This window comes from Pinus tabuliformis, chromosome 6, assembly GCF_031772625.1.
Source record: "Pinus tabuliformis cultivar Carrire ecotype Pingquan chromosome 6, CPIR1, whole genome shotgun sequence".
NCBI classification, from domain to species: domain Eukaryota; kingdom Viridiplantae; phylum Streptophyta; class Pinopsida; order Pinales; family Pinaceae; genus Pinus; species Pinus tabuliformis.
In genome coordinates, this window is record NC_142292.1 from 1,490,330,638 (window position 1) to 1,490,350,838 (window position 20,201).

The window sequence follows — 20,201 nt, forward strand, 5'->3', positions numbered from 1 at the left end:
AAACCATGATGATCATATTGCATAGGTGAAAAAGGAGTTACATGCAGGTTTTAAGATGACAGATTTGGGATTACTTCACTACTATCTTAGAGTTGAAGTCTTCCAACGTCCACATCATATTTTCATTTCTCAGAGTAAGTATGCAGCAGAGGTTCTTCAATGATTTGGCATGCAGGATTGCAAGCCCGTTCTCACCCCCATGGAGCAAAACTTGAAACTTTCAAAATTTGAAGGGGGGGAAAGGTGGATAGTACTACTTACAGACAGTTGATTGGCAGCTTGATTTATTTGACAAATACTCACCCTGATCTATCTTATGTAGTCAGTATTCTTTCACGTTTTATGCAGGAACCACGAGACAACCACTAGAATGCAGCCAAAAGAGTTCTTCGATATATCCAAGGAACAAAAGATTTTGGTCTTCTTTACACAAAGACTAAAAACTTTGTACTTGGTGGATATTCCGATGCCGACTTTGCTGGAAGTATTGATGATCGAGCATCAACATCAGGTTATTTAATGAACATGGGGTCAGCAGCAGTATCTTGGAGTTGTAAGAAACAAGCTACAGTGGCCACTTCTTCAACAAAAGCAAAGTACATTTTAGCATGGGAAGCAGCGTGTGAAATTGTTTGGTTGCGCAGAATTTTGTAGGACTTGGGCATTTCTCAAGCAGAAGCTACATCATTATTCATTGACAGCCAGTCAGCCATCAAACTTGCCAAGAACCCAGTTTTTCATTCAAAGACAAAGCATGTGGACACCAAGTATCATCATATTAGATCTCTCATTGCCAAAGATGTCCTCAAGCCAGGTTATTATCCTTCTAAAGATCATATCTCTGACATTTTCATGAAACCGCTTGGCAAAATAAAATTTACTAAGTTCAGGGATGGACTTGGTATCTATTGTAATGTATCTTTGGATCATAGGGGGGAATGTTAGATGATCCAAAACTAAAATATTATCATAGGTTATAAAGTTGGAATAAAATAACTATTAATTTAAGATATTAAATTAATTATTATTATTCTAGAATGTTTAATTATTTAATGGAGACATTTAGAATTAGTATATTGTTGTAACAAAATATGACTCTCCAAATGTGTCGTATCTTAGGCTCTATTTTAGGAGATTTGTTAGCTAGTTGTTTTGAATAGCATTTATTGTAAATGGACACTTGTTATTTAATAAGTGATCCATAATTAGAGGTAGTTAGAACATTGAGCTTATAAGTAGCTCATTGCAAGAGTGTTTGGTTGTTTGGGTGTAAACTCTTGCAAAATCAAATATGTAATTTATTTATTTTTTATTTTTTTTTTCCTGATTAATAAAATTACGTGTCTGAGGACACTTCTGCTATTAGGATTTAATTATGAAAACAATGATAATCTACAATCACTCGCGTAACAATCTAAGATACATTTGAAAACACATTTTAAACCATTAAAATTTACAATTACCCACAAAAATTTAACACACCCAATTGATAAACTGCTCAATTCTATATCATGATTAAGGTTTTCCTGCTGGGTTACCATGCAAATTGTACAACTTTCCTTTTCAATGGTTATCTCTATCTCTAACTCTATTGTCGGCCTTCCATGAAACAAGTGTCCATATCAATGTACAAGAATTACTGGATCGATTCCTTGAATGGTAGTTGTGATGGTTGCACTAGCACACAAATAGATAAAACAGATCAAGAGATTGTTGTCTCCTCAAAGGCACATGAAAAAGACTTTATCCAATTTTATATTTTGACTAAAACTTCTGATTTAGAAAGTTTCTAAAAGGTTATAACGAATTTTATATTTTGAGTAAGACTTCCTATTTACAAAGTTTAAAAAATGTCATTTATATTTTGAATAACTTTTTTTTTATATATTAAAAAATATTATATAAATGTAATTTTCAATTTTATAAAATATTATATAAATATAATTTTAAATTTCATAAAAGTATAAAAATATTTTGATGAAATTAAAAAAAAAATAAAAAATATATCAAAAAATATATATATATATATATATATATATATGTCATGACTTTATTTTATTTTATTTGATGGCACTCTTTTCATATTTTAGTAGTTATGTGTTAAAAACGTATACTTGTATTATATATAATGTGAAGAAACCTTAGTCTTGTGTTTTGTAACACCAACAATGGAAATGCCAAGTACTTATTGGATATTTTCAAACAATTACGTAGACGGTGAAGCACCTAAATGGCTTTTTTGTGCTTGAGAATTCTCTTTTACAACTTAATATTATTAAGTACCATTGGTGGTTTCTGTTAAGCACTTTTTGGTGGTTTTTATTATGGTGTCACACATTTTTCTCTTTTGTTTCTAGTTACACTATGAATTTCGGTAATTTTTTTAGTGATAGTCTTTATACTTGGTTGTTATATCTGAATGTTTGTAATACATAGAAATTATATTAGCAATTGTTTCTAAAGGTGCAAAGGTACACAGAAGGAATAGGATATTTGAGAAGATCGTATCACCACTCACTCCAATGCAATTCAAGCAGCATTAATCATTTTTATGAGTGGAGAAAAATTGCTTCTCAATAAAATGCAAGCATCATTAATCATTTCTATTAGTGGAGCAAAATTGTTTCTCGATAAAAATATGTAGATGACAAATATTGAAGGCCAATCAGAGACGTTAGAAATGGGCACACAAAACTTTGAAGAGGGCTCCACTTATTAGATTTTAACAACTAATGAGAAGAATTAGGCTGCATAGTCATCTAGTTCAAAGAAAACTACTTGTGATAACCTTGAAGGTTCCATGTAATACGCAACTGAACATGAATGCTATAACCTGAACTTGCAAATTCCATTGCCAAAGCACTTCCACTCATTAAATTAGAATAGAGGAAAGCATTATGCAAACTCTTGGACAATGGTGATGAAGATGAAAGAGATAATTGGCAGCCTCTCACTAATCGCGTGTGTGTGTGCATGCTTACAATGCTCTCAGTTGCTGATTCATACACTAATTACCGTGTGGTGGTGGTTTGTGAGAAGCAAATATATGAATGCTAGCGCCTTCCACGGAAATCTAAACTTGGTTTTACACTCTTTGGTGGGGGAATGTTTCTACGATGGGATTCAATACATCTAGTGTTGATGAGGGGAAAAATAGCCCCAGTACAGTTTATGGGGTTGCCCATTGCAGGGGAGATTTAAGCTCCTCTGATTGCAAACAGTGCATGGGGACTGCAACTGTTTATATTATATCCTACACTGATGGATGCAACAAAACTTCTGCATATGTTATGTTGGATGACTACTTCTTACGATAGGAAACTCAACCATTATATAGATTACACAACTCAAATTCTCAAAATTTTAATTTGAAAAAATATTAACCAAATTTTAAATAAATAAACCCAAATTTTAATTGTAAAAAATTTATGGTTCAGACCGTAATATAAAGATTCCTAAGTCTGAGAAATGAAAATCCTTACAAATGAGTATGAGAATTGAGAATCCCATCCATTTATCGTGTGTCTTGTGTGTCCAAATTTGAGAAATGAAAATCCCATCCGTTCATATAATGTGTCTAAATTATGAGAACTGAAAATCTCAAGCAAATTTCCATTAAATAACCCTCTAGAATCAAAATCTCCCAAGAACAATTCAATTTTAATAAAATTTGTAAAATATTCACCATTTTTACCAAAAAAAGGGTTTAAATTCAAAACACAATTTGTTTAATTTCACCAAAAAAAAAAGCAATCTATAATTTCTAAAGAATTGAATTTGAAAATAAACATATAATGGAATTTGAAGAAACAAGCATTCGAACAGGGAAAAATAATTCAAGTAACAATGTTTTTCATTTTTGTATAACTAATCATACAGTATGACTGGAATCCTGAACCTAAGTTTTTTATTAATAACCTCGAGACTGAGCACTGTACAGAACAATTAATCATTAGAATACACTTCCTTAAATGATCTTCCCAAATCTTCTTTTACCTCTAAGGGCTCTCATTGTTTCATCACTACCTTCCATAAACATTTGATCCAGCTTTTGTGTCTCTTTACCTTGCCTTATTTGAATATTTGGGCAGTCTTTGTGAATTCCATCAAGTGCATGTGAGATTCAATTGCAAGTTGAAATACTTTTTTTTTTTTCTAAGTAAAGGCTAATTCTATTAATAAAAGGAAAATATAGTTACAAGGAGGTCAAGACCTCAGAGGAAGCCGAAGCTGTCCAACAGAACTGACAAACTATCCCAGGGTTGAGATAACCAGATACAAAAGACCCAGAAGCCATACATACAAAGAAGCTGGCCATAATGGTAAACCACAGTACAGGTCAAAGGAGAGCTGTAGCCAAACTTTCTGTGCTGCCCGGATAACCATATGCAAAACTGAAAAACCAAGGACCTGATAAACTTGCCGAGCCAAGACCTGATACAAAACATATTAACAAAAGATCTGATAAACTTGCCGAGCCAAGACCTGATACAAAACACATTAACAAAAGCCGTAATAACACAGCACATTGGACAAAAGAGCCAGAAGAGAAACTGCGACATCAGACGAGGCCCCGGAGGCATCAAGCATCTGTCTGGGGGTCCTGAGCTTCCTTCTCCACCAGGCAAGGATTGCCCATCCACGAGTCATCAACATTGTCCTCAGCACCTGTACCGCTGCCACCTGGAAGAGCTGCCAAGCGCTGATTTCCACCGGAGGAGTTTGCCGGATTAACAGAAGCCGAGATATCCTGTGTGTTGTCTTCTGGAGGCTTGAAGACATCAGGGACACTCCCCTCAGCCTGCAACTCACCACAATTGAACACAATGCCCACATCTTCTCCCTGGAGTTCGCTATCATCCTGAGACTGCGAAGTTGAGGTATGCACAGAGACACTAGGCCGAGCTTCTTCCTCCGCCAAAATTACAGTGATGCTGGCCGAGAGAACCGGTCTATTGAGACGACTTTGGAATTTGAAGTGGGTGGTTTGGAACGAATTGTGCGGGAAAGGCTTGCCATTGTCTGAGGAGGGGGAAGCCGAAGCCAGAGGGATAACATTCTGGGGAGCAGGCTGAGAGCGCCCACGGTTTCCACTACTGCCTCCACGGCGAGAGCAACCACGGTGATGCACCATTGTCAAGGGAATGAAGTAACCTGAAGGAGATGAAGAGCAAGGCCAGACAGAGCAGGTTCGAAGGTAAGGGAGCCGAATAAAAGTCTTACACCAGACATGCAACCAAGCTATCAGAGCATTGCAGGGATGCAGGGACAGAGACGAGCTGATGAAGGGAGACCTGATGGGAATGACAGCGGATAAAACCAACGAAGCCATAAATAAAAAATCCTGCGAAGAGTCTCGAACAAGAGGCGCATTCAATTCCGAATGCTTGATGATCTGCAGGTACCACTTATAATCCATCTTCATCCGCGGGAGGATTTTGGAGGTTGTGCGGATTTGCCACCTGCAGGACCAGATGTCGGCTTTACATAAAACCTTCATTAATTAAGACATTAAAGCACCCGCATCCGGGTGTGTTTCTTCTTCCTGGTTCATATCGTTCTTCACTATGGTGTGGTAATTCATTAGTTGGGAGTCTGAGGCGATGCTGGAGAGTGATCCTATATGAAGTTCCAACCCACATTCCACTCCAATATTTGCAAGAAAGTCTGCCAGTTTATTTCCTTCTCGACGGGTATGCTTAATGGAAATGGCCCTGTGTCGAGAAAGCCAAATATCAATGAGCTCAAGCCTTTGTGCCATTCGCCAGCTATTGCTTACCTTGTGCGAGGGAGTGCCTTGCATGATTTTGGTTACCATATTTATAATGATCTGTGAATCCCCTTCTATGATAAGCGGAAAAAATCCTCTGTCTTGTGCTAAGGTAAGACCTTGCCATAGGCCTTCCAATTCCGCTGAGTTGTTGGTATCCCAACCTTTTGAGCCAAGAAAAAGCAGTAGAGGAGTCCCCTGATGATCTCTGAAGACCCCTCCGAAGCCTGAGCTTCCTGGATTGCCTTTTGAGGCTCCATCGAAGTTAAGCTGAATCATGTTATTGGGGGGGGGGATCCACTTTGTAGGCAGACGGCCAAGCGGAGGTGGGTTTTCTTTGGAGGTAAGCTCTTGATTCAAATGAATATTCCAATTTGCCCAGATGGATTGTTCTTGCGGCAGAGAAGGAAGATCTTCCTGGGACCAAGAAATGATGGAGAGGGATTCTTTGATATTTTGGCATAAGATGGTCCAGAGATTCTCTATAGACATGGATTGGTCCTTGAATATCCGGCGATTCCTTTCCTTCCAAATGTTCCACATCAGGAGTCCAGGGATAAGCTTCCACAGAGTGTTTAGAAGTTTTCTTTGATATGGTGATTGGTTCCAGTTGCGAACTATAGCTTTGATGTCCCCATGAACTCTGCCTTCTTTTTGGCAGTGAAAGCTAACTTTTTCCCATAGCTTGCGCGCAATATGACAGGCTTGCATAAGATGTATAATGGATTCCTCTTCTTGCTTGCAGTTGGGGCATATGGAAGGGCCATGATAATCTCTTTTTCTGAGATTATCCCAAGTGAGGATTTTATTTTGACATAGGAGCCAAAGAAAGGTAGAGACTTTCGGCCAGTTGGAGGGGTCCCAGACTTTGCTCCATAATACATCTTTGACTATGCGCTCCTTGATGATTATATTGTAAGCTTCCTTTGTGGTAAAAGTGCCTTTTTCTTCATAGCCCCACCTAAGAATATCCATTTCCTCCGAAAAAAGTATTTTCCTTTTCAGTAATTCTGAAGTGAGAGAGTGTTGAGCCTGTTCAGTGCCGTGCCTTAGAATCTGATCCGCTTCAACCCAACGTCTATAACCCTGTATGGAGGAGGGATTCCAAAAGTGTCTGACCTTGTCTAACTCATGCAAATCCTGCTCCGGTAACTGTAGGTGAGAAAGAATGTCCTTGAGCTTTGGCAGCTGCTGCCAGGAGTCCTCCCAGAATCTAGCTGTGTTGCCATTCTTGACTTCCCAAAAACTATGTTGTTGAATTAGGTTCCTGTGTTGTTTGGCCGAATTCCATATCAATGATCCCATGCCCACTTCTGACATTCGTATTCGTTCTTCAATTGGGCAATTGCTTGCATATTTGGCGGTCCATAGAGAAGCCCAGGGAGTGAATGGTGCAGAGAGCCATCTCCACCAAATTTTGGCTCCCATGACTTCGTTACTGTGAGACGGGTCCCTCAAACCAATGCCACCAGCATCCTTCGGAAGGCAGACTTTATCCCATTTGACAAGAGCCCATTTACGGGTGGGTCCAGAGCTACCCCATAAGAAGGAGCGCTGGAGCTTCTTGATTTCCTTGAGAACCCATTTGGGAGCGGCCAAGATAGAAAAGAGGTAGAGCGGCATGGAATGAAGAACAGCTTTTATGAGGACTAATCTACAGGCCATGTTAAGAGCCCTGTGAGTCCAAAGGAAGAGACGAGCCTCTAGCTTTTCTAAGAGGATTTTCCAGGAGGAGTGCTTAAGAGCCGAGGCAGTTAGAGGCGCTCCTAGATATTTGGATGGGAGTACGGCAATGGTGAAGCCAAGAATACGTGCTATGGCATTTTGGGTAATGACAAGAGTGTTAAAGAAGAAAATTTGAGACTTGACTTTGTTGACATTGGCTCCAGAGGCTTCTGAGAAATCCGACAGGAGAGCTTTGAGTTGACGGGCTTCCTGAACAGATGGATGGCCGAAAAGCATGTTGTCATCAACAAATTGTTGGTGAGAGAAAGTAGGGGAGTTGTGAAAGGATAAGCCTTTGAGGAGCTGAGATTGCTGGGCTGATTTGAGGCTGCGACCCAATCCCTCTGCCATGATGACAAAGAGGAAGGGAGAAAGGGGATCTCCCTGCCTAATACCCCTAGAGGGACGAAAGGTGGGCGAAGGTATGCCATTGATGAGCACAGAAAAGAATGATGAAGATAACAGACTCATAACCCACCTTACCCAAGGAGGAGAAAAACCAAAAGCTGTTAGAATTTTTCGAATGTAAATCCAACTTAAGCTATCAAAAGCCTTGGATAAGTCTATTTTGAGCAGCATACCTGGTTTCTTGGATTGCTTCAGTGAATGGATTATTTCATGAGTTAGGATAATTCCATCCGTTATCTGCCTGCCTTCTACATAACCAGATTGCTCAGGCGAGATGATGAGAGGAAGCAGTAATTTCAGTCTGGAAGCAATAATTTTGGAAACAATTTTGTAAATAATATTGCATAAAGCGATAGGCCTATACTTATCAGGAGTGCTGGGCTCCGCCTCCTTGGGAATCAGCGCAATGAAAGTGGCATTTAACCCAGGGAACATCCATCTTAATGTACGCGATTCCTCCACCACTTGCCAAACCTCCAGTTTGATCAGGTCCCAAAAGTTGTGAAAAAAATTGGAGGTAAATCCATCCGGACCCGGCGCCTTACCAGCTTTCAATTGACGCACTGCATCTTCAACTTCCTGAAGGTCTACAGGTCAGAGAAGGAGTTGATTATGCTCCTCTGAGATTAGTTTGGGAATGTTCCTCAGAATTTTGTCAATAGCTGGCATTCTGTCTATGTTTGGCTCTTGATGTGCTTGCTTGAAATAATTGATGAATTCACTTTCAATACCTTCATGAGTTTCAATCTTTGCTCCCTGCTCATTTTGAATGTGGGATATGTTGTTATTCATTCTGCGCTGAACGGTAGTTCTGTGAAAAAAATTTGTGTTTTTTTCTCCATCCTTCAGCCACTTTATTCTTGATTTTTGTCTCCAGAGGGTTTCTTCCTGTTTTTCTCTTGCTAAGATTTGTGATTCAAGAATTTGTTCCTGTTTTGTCAGGTCCTCAGATCGTCCTTCGATTATGATCCTCTGCTGCAAATTCTTCATGTCTTGATTGAGGGCATTCTGAGCTTGAAATATGTTACCAAAAGAAGTGTGATTCCAATGCTTGATTTTTCCTTTGAGGTGCTTGAGCTTCTGCTGAAATTGAGACATCTTGGAGCCACTAGGAGGGGAAAAATTGCTCCATGCTGAATTGACTAACTTATTGAAGTCCGGATGAGACATCCAGAAGGCTTCAAAATGAAAAGGCTGTCGAATGTTGTGTCCGGGGCGATTCCACTGAAGGGCTATAGGCCAGTGATCGGAACCCGATATCGGCAGGATAGAAGCTACAAATTCTCCACCCAAGTGAATTGCATTGTCTGATAAGAGGAATCTGTCAAGGCGCGAAGCAATCTAATGCGATCCTTCTCTTTTGTTATTCCATGTAAACAAACCGTTGTTGGAGGGGATATCAATAAGCCAGTTATTCTGAATGAAGTCTTTTAGGTGATTCCCATCTCTGTTACCTCTGTTCCTACCTCCCTTTTTTTCTTCCAGCCTTGCAATCATGTTGAAGTCGCCTCCAGAAATCCATAGAGGGTGCAGCCTATTTGTGTTGAGCTCCGAAAGGATGTCCAGGATTTCAATTTTGTGCATAGTTTCCTGAGGAAAATACACATTAGTAATATGACCATAAATGTTGGTGCCATTTATGTGAAAGATCGCTTGGATGAAGTTCTTGTTTGCATGTATATTGTTGAGAAAAAGAGTGTGCGCATCCCATAGAATTGCAAGGCCGCCAGATGCCCCATGAGCATCTACAGTTGTTACCAGCCCACCTGGCCAGGCTTTCGCTGCGATTTTTTCCAAAGCTGTTGAGTTGCATTTAGTTTCTTGCAAGAATAGAATTTGAGGTTTTTCCTGCATGATCATGTTTTTGAGTAGTCTACCTTTCCTTGGGCTGTTGAGCCCTCTAATGTTCCATGAAATCAACTTCATTGGGAAGTATTGGGGTTGATGTTGAAGTACTTAGTTAGCTTGGAGTATCTGCCTGACTCCACTAACATTTCTCCTATTCTGATAGTTCTTTGGAGAGTGGTTTTCCTCCCACGCTTTTTGTTGTCTTTGGCAATAAACTTTCCATCCCAAGGACTCCCAATCTGAACACCAAGAGAGTGATGCTTTTGTGCTCGCGTTAGGACCTCCACCAGGTTGTCTACTTGCCGATCTGGGATTTTATCAAAGTTCTTTGTTTTGCATGCCTGCTCTAGGCCTAAGATATCAAGTTCGCCAATGTCTATGCTCTCAGGATCTTCCTCCATGAGTTGGGATTCTTGTAGCTCTTCAGTTGTTTCAGCTGTTGTTCTTGGGCTGGGTGTTATATTATCAACCTCCATTCCTTGAAAGTTCCAAGCTGGGGTTTTGATCTGGGTATGGGGGAGAGTTTTGCTGATCAGCGGATCTTCTGGGAGTGATAAGGCCGCTTTCTGTTTATCTTTGATGGTTTCCTTCTCAGAGAGAGAGGGATTTTCGGACTCAGGATCATCATTACTTGCCAAAGCAGCAAAGCTGTTGCTGGTTGAAGGTTTGGAGGAGCTAGCTGGATGCGTCCTGGGATTAGTTACCGATTTCTTGTGGTTTCTTCTGCGGCTAACCACTTTGGTAAATCCATCAGGAGCAAGCTTGTCCGAGGACATCTGGGAGGGGGGTTTTCTATTTAGAGGACAGTCCCTAAATAAGTGACCCAGATCATGACATTTTCTACACCGAAACGGTACATGCTCATAATCTATCAGCTGAACCCATTCAATATCATCATGAAATAAACTTACCGCATCCGGCAGGGCTTGATTGAGGTTCATGTAGACACAGATTCGGGCATATGAGGTGTATCTGCTGATTTTTGTTTCCTCTGCCACTTTGATAAATTCACCCAGTGCATTTCCGATTTCTTGCAAGGAGTCTTCCTCCCAATATTCCACAGGAAGAGAGTAAAGCCTTATCCAAACCGGAGCCCAACTGAGATCTTCCTTGTCAGGGTTGAAACGTTCTACCCATCCTCTGAGATACAGGCCAGCAGCGTTGAAGAAGTACGGCCCTCCGTCCAGAACCCTGTTCCGATCCTCCAAGCAGTTAAAGATGGCCGTAAAAAAACCTTTAGGCCCTAGTTGCAGAGTAATGTGGCCCTTTGGATTCCATTTTGAGGCTATCCAGCCTCTCAGCGCTTTCTCAGTTGGCCAAAGTCCGATGAACTTGCCTATTAACGCGTGATCCCTCATGAACTGTATTCTGGCATTGATTCGATGGCTTGGAAATTCTACTTTTGGCCTTTGAGTAGCTACTGGCTTGCATGTGGATGAGCTGACCTTGGGCTGATCCTGCTGATCCTGAGCTTTGTCCTGATGTGCGCTTGGATCCGTATTACCCTCACTCCGCACCTCTGCGTTGTCGTTTTCTTCATTTCGTTGCTTTTTGCTGTCGTCCTTTGGGGGAGGCGCATCGCCCTCCCCCTGAGGGGGAATCATTAGTCCTAAGATTGCCTACAGAAGACGTTTGGCCGCAGATCGACCAGAGACTGTCAAAGCTGACCTTGGTCAGGAGGAATCTGTCGTAGCAGGGTTTACAGAAACCCTAGAAGGAAGGCTGTCACGCACTCCCCATCGACACAATCTCTGCGAAGCATTGATTGCAAGTTGAAATACTTACTGCACAAGACCAAAACAAATTATATTTCTGGAAAATTATATATGAATAGATAGATTGAATCTCTAAATAATGAATCAGGATTAAGAAATAAGAAAAATCAATATAATATGGGGAACTCGTGTAGCGCAAGAGTAATATAAACCTTTCTGAAAGAAATTTGAAGATTCTTGGCTGCTATCGAAGAGTTTCCATCCACTAGCATATTGGTCACTCTATTAAAATGCCATTCTTATGGTCTACGGGAACTCAATTCACCCCCAGATGTTTGAAAATATGCATTATCGTATCAGATAAGAACTAAATTGTTGCATCTTCCTTTGACGAAAATATAAACTGAGAAATGTGTCAAAATCAATGCAAAAAAGCTTCTTGGAGAACAAGTCCTTTCTCACTCATCCTGTTGACCAGTAATTTTTCTTGCAATGGCTTGCCTTATTTCCAAAGTTTTTTAATTAATGTAGAATATGTTTGAACAATAGGTTCTAGTGTCCAAATTTACAAAATCTTGTCATCAAAATTGCACCTTTTCCTCAAATAGATTTCCATTAAGTAACCCTCTAGAGTTAAACATTGCCCAAAACAATTCAATTTTAATAAATTTTGTAAAATATTCATCGTTTTACCAAAAAAGGTTTAAATTCAAGACACAATTTGTTTAATTTCATAAAAAAATTGAATTTGAAAAATAACCTATAATTTCTAAAGAATTGAATTTGAAAAATAATCTATAATTTCTAAAGAATTGAATTTGAAAAATAATCTATAATTTCTAAAGAATTGAATTTGAAAATAAAAATATAATGGAATTTGAAGAAACAAGCATTCCAGCAAGGAAAAATAATTCAAGTAACAATGATTTTCATTTTTGTATCACTAATCATACAATATGACTGCAGACCTAAACCTAGGTTTTCTATTAATAACCTGGAGGCTGAGAACTGCACAGAAAAAATAATAATTAGAATACACTTCCTTAGATGATCTTTCCAAATATTATTCACCTTTAAGGGCTCTCATTGTTTCATCGCTACCTTCCAGAAACATTTGATCCAGCTTTTGTGTCTCTTTACCTTGCCTTATTTGGATATTTGGGTAGTGTTTGTGAATTCAGTTAAGTGCATGTGAGATTCAATTGAAGATTCTTAGTTTCTATTGAAAGAGTTTCCATCCACCATCATATTGGTCAAACTGTTGAAAAGTCATTGTTTTCTTCACCAAAACTATATAGAAAATTGAGTGACAAACAACATGGCAACAAGTTTGTTTTTCCTTCTTTCTATAAAACATTATTCTCTTAGATTTCATTGTCATCATATGTAGAATAAAATATCTAAAGTCAAAATCAATTCATGTACAATTCACATTCAAAGGAAAAAATGAAATGCACATGATTAGAGAAACTACCAATCATTTTCATCTCTTAAGTATTCTTAGGACACCTATAATGATAAAATCCATGAAATGATCTTCTCTAGCTTTAATTGGAATTATTTTGCTTGTAAGTTCCATATCATTTGCACATAAAACCACCCCATTATAATCTGTATGCATCACCTTTGCCACAGAATTATAGTTTAAACACACCAAAATTATCCAATATTTCTGAAAAGACTAGGAAAGAAATTTCTGCCCTCCATCCATCAAGATACATTCTTATGGTCTACAGGAACTCAATTCACCCCCATATGTTTGACAATATGCATTCTTGTGTCAAATAAGTACTAAATTGTTGCATATTCATTTCACGAAAATATAAATTTAGAAATATGTCAAAATCAACACAAAAAACTTCTTTGAGAACAAAATCCTTTCTCCCTCATCCCGTTGACCAGTAATTTTTCTTCCAATGGTTTGTCTTCTTTCCAAAGTTTTTCTTATTTAATGCAGAATATGTTTGAACAGTAGGTTCAGAACCTCTCTCCTCCATCATGTGGAGGATCTTAAGACATTAAGTTCCATATCATTTTCACATGATACCACCCAATTCTAATCCACCTGCATCCCCTTTGCCATGGAATTACAGTTTAAACACACCAAAATTATTCAACATTTCTAAAAAGATTAGGAAAGCAATTTCCCCCTCCATCCATCAAGATACATTGTTATAGTCTACAGGAACTCAATTCACCCCCAGATGTTTGACAATATGCATTCTCATGTCAGATAAGAACTAAATTTTTGAATCTTCCTTTCACAAAAATATAAATTTAGAAATGTGTCAAAATCAACACAAAAAAGCTTCTTCAAGAACAAATCTTTTCTCCCTCATCCCGTTGACCAGCAATTTTTCTTCCAATGGTTTGTCTTCTTTCCAAATATTTTTTATTAATGCAGAATATGTTTGAACATTAGGTTCACAACCTCTCTCCTCCATCTTGTGGAGGAGCTTAAGACATGCATCAAATTCACCTTCTTTGCAAAATCCATCAATGCGTATGGTCCAAGTAATTTCTTCTGGACTAAAAGAGCTAGAAATAACATTATCAAACAATCTCTTTTCCTTTTTTGTCCTTCCTTCTCTATAAATACCACAAATTATTGCATTATATATTGATAAAGTATTCAAATCCATTTCACTCATTGAATTTAAAAGCTCTAGGGCATGGTCATATTCTCCTCCTTTGCAATATCCCATAGTAAGAGAGGTGTATATACCTTTATGAGGAAGCAAGCCTCTCACTAACATATTTTTTACCAACTAATCTTCCTCCTGCACCCTACATCCATTGCATAGTCCAACTATTAGTGCACTATAAGTATCCACATTAGGTTGGAAATCCTTTTCTACCATTTTGTCCAGAAGCTTCAAAGTAATATCAATGTTGAAAACATTTTTTTAGGATCCAAATCACCAATTTAACCATTGAAAGCAATCGGTTTGACTTTCTATATCTTGATTTCATGAAGTAGCCCATTCATAAGTACACTATAAGTTTTATAATTTGGATGGCATTCGTTCTTTATCATTTTTATCAGAATATCAAAACCACGGTCAACTCTATCTAATTTGATATTGCCACTAATAAGAGAGGGTTATGTCACCTAATAAGGTTTCGGGCCTTTTTCCTCAATTTTTTCAAGAAGTAATTATGCTTCCTCTAACTTCCTTTTCCTGCAAAGGCCATGAATCAGTGCACTATAAGTGTGAACATCTGGCTCACAACCCCAACACACCATTTCGTCAAGCACTTTAAGTGCATGATCCACGAAACTTGCTCTGCAAATTCCATCAATCAAGATTGTGCAAGTAAATGGAATTTGAACAAGGACCCTTTTTATCATTTTTCCAAACACTTTTTCTGTAAGTGATATCTGATTATCCTTGAAAAGTCCATTCATAAACACATTGTATGTATAAGCATTTGGCTCACAACTGTCTTCCTTCATTCGGTCCACTAGTGCAAGAGAGATGTCAATTTTGCCTCATTTGCAATGTACATCAAAGAAAGTAGTATATGTTACTTCATTTGGGGTCAGGTCTTTCTCATGGATATTATTGAATAAATCACAAGCTTTTTCCACCTTCCCCTCTTTACGAATTCCATTAATCTATTCACTATAAGTGTGCAGGTCAGGTTCACAACATTTTTTCTCCATCATGTCAAGAAGCCTAAAAGCGTTATTAGTTTTACCCTCTTTACAATAACCATCAATCAAAGTGTTATATGTTATTCAATTGGGGGTTAGACTACTTTTAAGAATTCCATGCAAAAGAAGCATTATCTTCTACAGCTTCTGCTCTTTGCAGAGTCCATTTATCAGTTCATTTTGGGTACAAACATTTGGTTTACAGCTAGTCTTTTCCATGCTTTCAAGAATCTCAAAAGAAACATCCACTTTCCCCTCTCTACACAAGGAGTCAATGAGGTCATTGTACGTGACCACATTAGGGACAAGAACTTATTCCAGTACTTTATTGAATAATTCACTTACCTTTTCCAGCGTGCTTTCTTTGTAGCACCCATTGATTAATGCAGTATAATTATGAATGTTTCGTTGACAACCCCTTCCACCATTTTACTAACCAGATCAAACGCCTCATGTAACCTTATTGCATCACAAAGAACATCAATGGGCATTGTATAAGTATGAAAAATAGCCTTGCAACCATTCTCCACCATCTGAACCAACATTCGAAAGGCCTCCTCTATTTTTCCCTAATTGCATAAACCATTAGTAATAGTTTTATAAGTCATTGAATTTGGAGCACAACCTTTTTATTGCATCTATTGAAATACCTTGGATTTTTTGACAACATTTTGGTTCCTGCAATGCCCTAGAATGAAGGCATGTAGGTGAATGTACTCAGATACCAACTTTCTTCATAAATTTGACTCAAGAAGTGCTTAGCATTATCCACCTTCCCCTGCTTGTATAGAATACCAATTATAGTATTGTATGTCAAATTGTTTGGCTTAATCCCACTGCTCAACATCTCCCTATAAACACTCTCTACAGTGTTGGGCATATTGAGCCTTGTTAAGGATATTAACAAAGAATTTATAATCTTGGAGTTTTAGCTTGAAACCCTTATAATGCAATGTTTTAAGGAATTCCACTACCTTATCTATCTCTTCATTATGGGCATAGAGCTTGATCATAAGTGTTTGAATATGTTAGGTCCCTATACTACTAGTGTAGTCCCTTATTATTATTAGTGCAACCCCCTTATTTCAACTTCCTTTCCTTCACAAAAAATTTCAAGAAAAGTTCTTCAAAATTGAAAGCTATTGTCCCCAAAGATTGTAACCATTGGACTTCTAGTACAACATCAGCACCACCCATTGGAATGGAAATCATTGGAATAGTCAAGACATATTCTCCCATGGATAGCTTGATATTATGGAAATTTCCAAAGAAATTTGTGGTTCCTCCATTTGCAACCATTACATGAAACTTTGGTGCTGAATATAGGAAGAAATTCAATTCTTTGGCTATCTTACAATGAATAAAATTATGGTTACTACCTGAATCAATCATATTTCCTACTGGAGAACTCAATGTGGCAAAGTGGAAGACCTCATTTGCAACACCTTGTAAGGACCACAATACTTTGGTGATAATTTATTATCCTTCTTAGCTTGCTTGAGGGATATTTGTTTGTATGGTTGTAGCCCTAAAAATACCTAGTCACCTACATCAAAACTTCTTTCACGGTGACGTTGATCTTCCTATTGTTTCATTTGATTCTGTGCCAAAGTGAGGTTATCCTTTAAGAGTTAGAGAACTTGCTGTTGATGCTTGATGTGATCTTCCATTCAGGGAAAATTTCAGGGGCCAATATTCGCATATGGGCTAATTTTCCATGATTTTTCCAAAAACAATATTCGCCAATTCCCATTTTTTCCTAAAAATGATTCACCCAAATTTTATAGGAAACAATTATTTCACCTTAAAAATTGCCAAAAAATTATAGATACTATATAAAATCATTAGAAGTTTGAATATTTTTACTAAAATGTCACCAATAATTTTATAATTTGCATATTATGCATTAGTAAGATTCGCCAAGGTTTCTAATCTTTAAGATAAATTTCCATCCTTAAAATTTCCCCTGCTTCCATTGCTTGAACCTTAGAATTTTCTCTTAAAGATGATGTAATGGATGGTGTATGATATCCATAAAGTGTCATAAACGGGGTCATTTTTGCTGAAACGTTATACCACCATTCAACCATAGGTAACCACTTGACCCATTGTGTTTGTTTATCAGATGCAAATCAATGAAAATATCCTTCCAAACATTTTTTCACTATCTCTATTTGTTCATCTATCGTGAGAGTTTGAGGAGTGGTAATTCCTGCCAATTCACTGCAAGATATGGTCGGATTCATTTCTTCTTTCTTTGGGGTTTGTTCTAGGTGTATATCCTCTTCTTTTGACATTTCTTGATCCTTTTCTTCCTCCTCTTCACAATCTATGTAAAATAATTTCTTCTTAACACAGTTATGTCTGAGAGAACATGGCCACCGCCACACTTACGTCGAGGTAATCCCACAAACCATATGGCCTTTAGGAAAGGCACTTCTCTTCTTAAACATTTTCACGGCGAGGAAACAACAGTGTAAGACAAAAGTTTCCATGGCAAAGAAACGGTCATGTACTTCTCAACAAATTCTATGACGTCATTTGGAATGCCACATGTCAATTTTTATTTGGATGGAGAAGAATGAAAATAGACAAATCTTATTGGCCAAATCTACCCTGCCAAACCCAAAATAGGAACACCTTCGGTGTAATAAAGTATAATAAACTTAATTCAAAATAAGTTAGTTGTTTTTTTCTTTCATGTATATAAATATTAATATTTTTATTGCATATATATTTTGTAATGTAGTATCTTGTAAATATTTTTACTAACTTGAAATAAAATAAAATAATTAATAATTATAATTATGAATAAAACATTTTGACTCGATCAAACCACATAAAAATAAACTATATCTATATATATATATATATATATCTATATATATATATATATATATATATATATATATATATATATATATATATGAAAGAACCAGATATGCAGCAAAGATGTGCCAAGATATATTTGCTTCTCAGATAATTACAGACTCCAGATATGAGACTAGCGCTCCGTGATGCAAGCAGATCGAGAAAACTTCTCGCAGATGCAGAGCAGGGAGATCTCGTCTCGTCTAAACTCAAAGAACTCGAACTTCACAATACAGACTATAGAGTTAAACTCCGTGATGCAAGCAGATCGAGAAAACTTCTCGCAGATGCAGAGCAGGGAGACTTCACTCAGACTACAACACTACTCAGACTCTCTCAAAACTCTCAAGACTCCAATGCCCCTAATGAGCTTACAATGCTAGTATTTATAATATCCTAGCAGGTCATCCGGTGAAAGGTTTTACCGGGAACTTGAAACTTAAAAGATTCGTTAGAACATCATGCAAGATGTCTATCACGAATCACGAAAGAACTTTGTACAAAAGTAATGAATAGTCCTAAAGATTCGGGCAAGTGGGGACAACCACTTGTTATCTCATCCCTTGGAGGCTAAGCCATATGGGGACCGAATCATGACATCTCTGAAGTGAAAAGATGGCCGGAATCTAGGACGTCGGCTCTTATACAAAATTAATTACACAGTGGAGATTTTATTCGGACCAAATCCCACGCAAACCAAAGAACAGCAAGATAAAGTAATTACACAGTGGAGATTTTATTCGGACTAAATCCCACGGAAACCGAAGAGCAGTATATGTACAAATAAAGCAGGATATGAAAGGATTTCATTTGATTGATCCCTTCAATCAGTCACTGTTAGCCCTGTCGTCATAATCATGTGCATGAGTATCTGGAACAACTGGATTATTATGGCCAAGCCTGATTTGGTCTTGTTCTATTAATTCTTCAATTAGTTCTTCATTGTTTGGAGCCAGCACTTCGTATGGGACAGATTCATCTAGCCAATATGGTGCTACATCTCTGGTACAACAAAAGAATGGAAATGTGAACATGAATGTTGGCCTGTCATGTGGGTCCACTGATATCAATCCTCTGAATCTGACAGAAAGCTTAAAGGACTCATCTTCTTCATTAGGAATGACAATTGTGTGTTTGTGGATGAATTCAAACTCTAAGACGAAATCATTTTGGACAGCTACATGCATTTCCCAATGAAAGATTCTGACAAACTCAGCAAAAGTCCTATCAAAAATGCTTTTAGCTCTAGGCAAATATCTAAACATGAATAGCTTAAACCATGGACTCCACCAATTGTTAGAGGGATCTATAGCATTAGCATAAAATATGACCTTAACCGAACCATGTATCCTAGCTCTTTGGTGAATGGAAAAGTAGTCTGACCATGTCCAGTCAGTATTTTGAATACACCCAAAATAAACAGGATCTGGTTCCCTAGACAATGCATAATAAACACGCCATGGCCTAATCCTATATGGTAACTCTTTTGTATATGACCATCTAGACTCCTCGGAATCAAACCATTTTTGCAGAATGATTTGTCTTAAGCATAATGGCAAGACTCGGACCTGTTTTGATAGACATTCTAGACAAAACTCATAATGACAGTTACTACAGACTGTAACATACTTAACTCTTTTAGACTCGACATGACTGGACTGACTTGTGGAAGCTTCGTGCTGGTTAAGTGGTCTGAACATCTTGATCTCCTTGGTTTCTTGAGCACCCTCTCTGGTAAGCATGTCAGCAAGATAATTTTCAATTCTTTTCTTCCATGCTTTTGTAGCAAAACTGCAGCCCAAGTGTGATAAGAAGCATCTGTTTCAAGTATAAAAGGAAGATTAGTATCAGGAAGCTTGAGTTTTGGCAAATCATTAAGCTTACTCTTAATACTAATTACTGTTGCTGTCATTTCATCTGTCCAACTGACACCTTTCTTCTTTAGTCTGTTCTGCAGTATATTTGTATCCTCTGATTGTTTAGCATAAAATTTTCTTATATAATTCAGACATCCAAGAAATCTCTGCAGGGTCTTTACATCGGCAATTATATCAGGAAACTTTAATAGATGGATTAGCACATGTGGCTGAAGTTCTACATGTCCTTTTTCTATGTGTAAACCCAAGTAATCAATCTTGACTTTTCCAATCTGAAACTTCTCTTCTGAATCTGAAAGTACTAATCCATGCTTATATACAAGTTGGTA

General features: G+C 37.8%; 1 protein-coding gene across 1 annotated transcript; it reads right to left on the minus strand.

Annotated features, from left to right (window-relative positions):
- Window positions 1-5,503: 5,503 nt before the first annotated feature.
- Window positions 5,504-9,757, minus strand: LOC149264289 (uncharacterized). The gene is made up of 3 exons (XM_089398026.1): window positions 9,286-9,757; window positions 8,635-9,177; window positions 5,504-8,490 (listed from the first exon to the last, which is right to left on the minus strand). The coding sequence occupies exons 1-3, from the start codon at window positions 9,755-9,757 to the stop codon at window positions 5,504-5,506; spliced, it is 4,002 nt and encodes a 1,333-aa protein (XP_089254152.1).
- Between the last annotated feature and the right edge of the window lie 10,444 nt (window positions 9,758-20,201).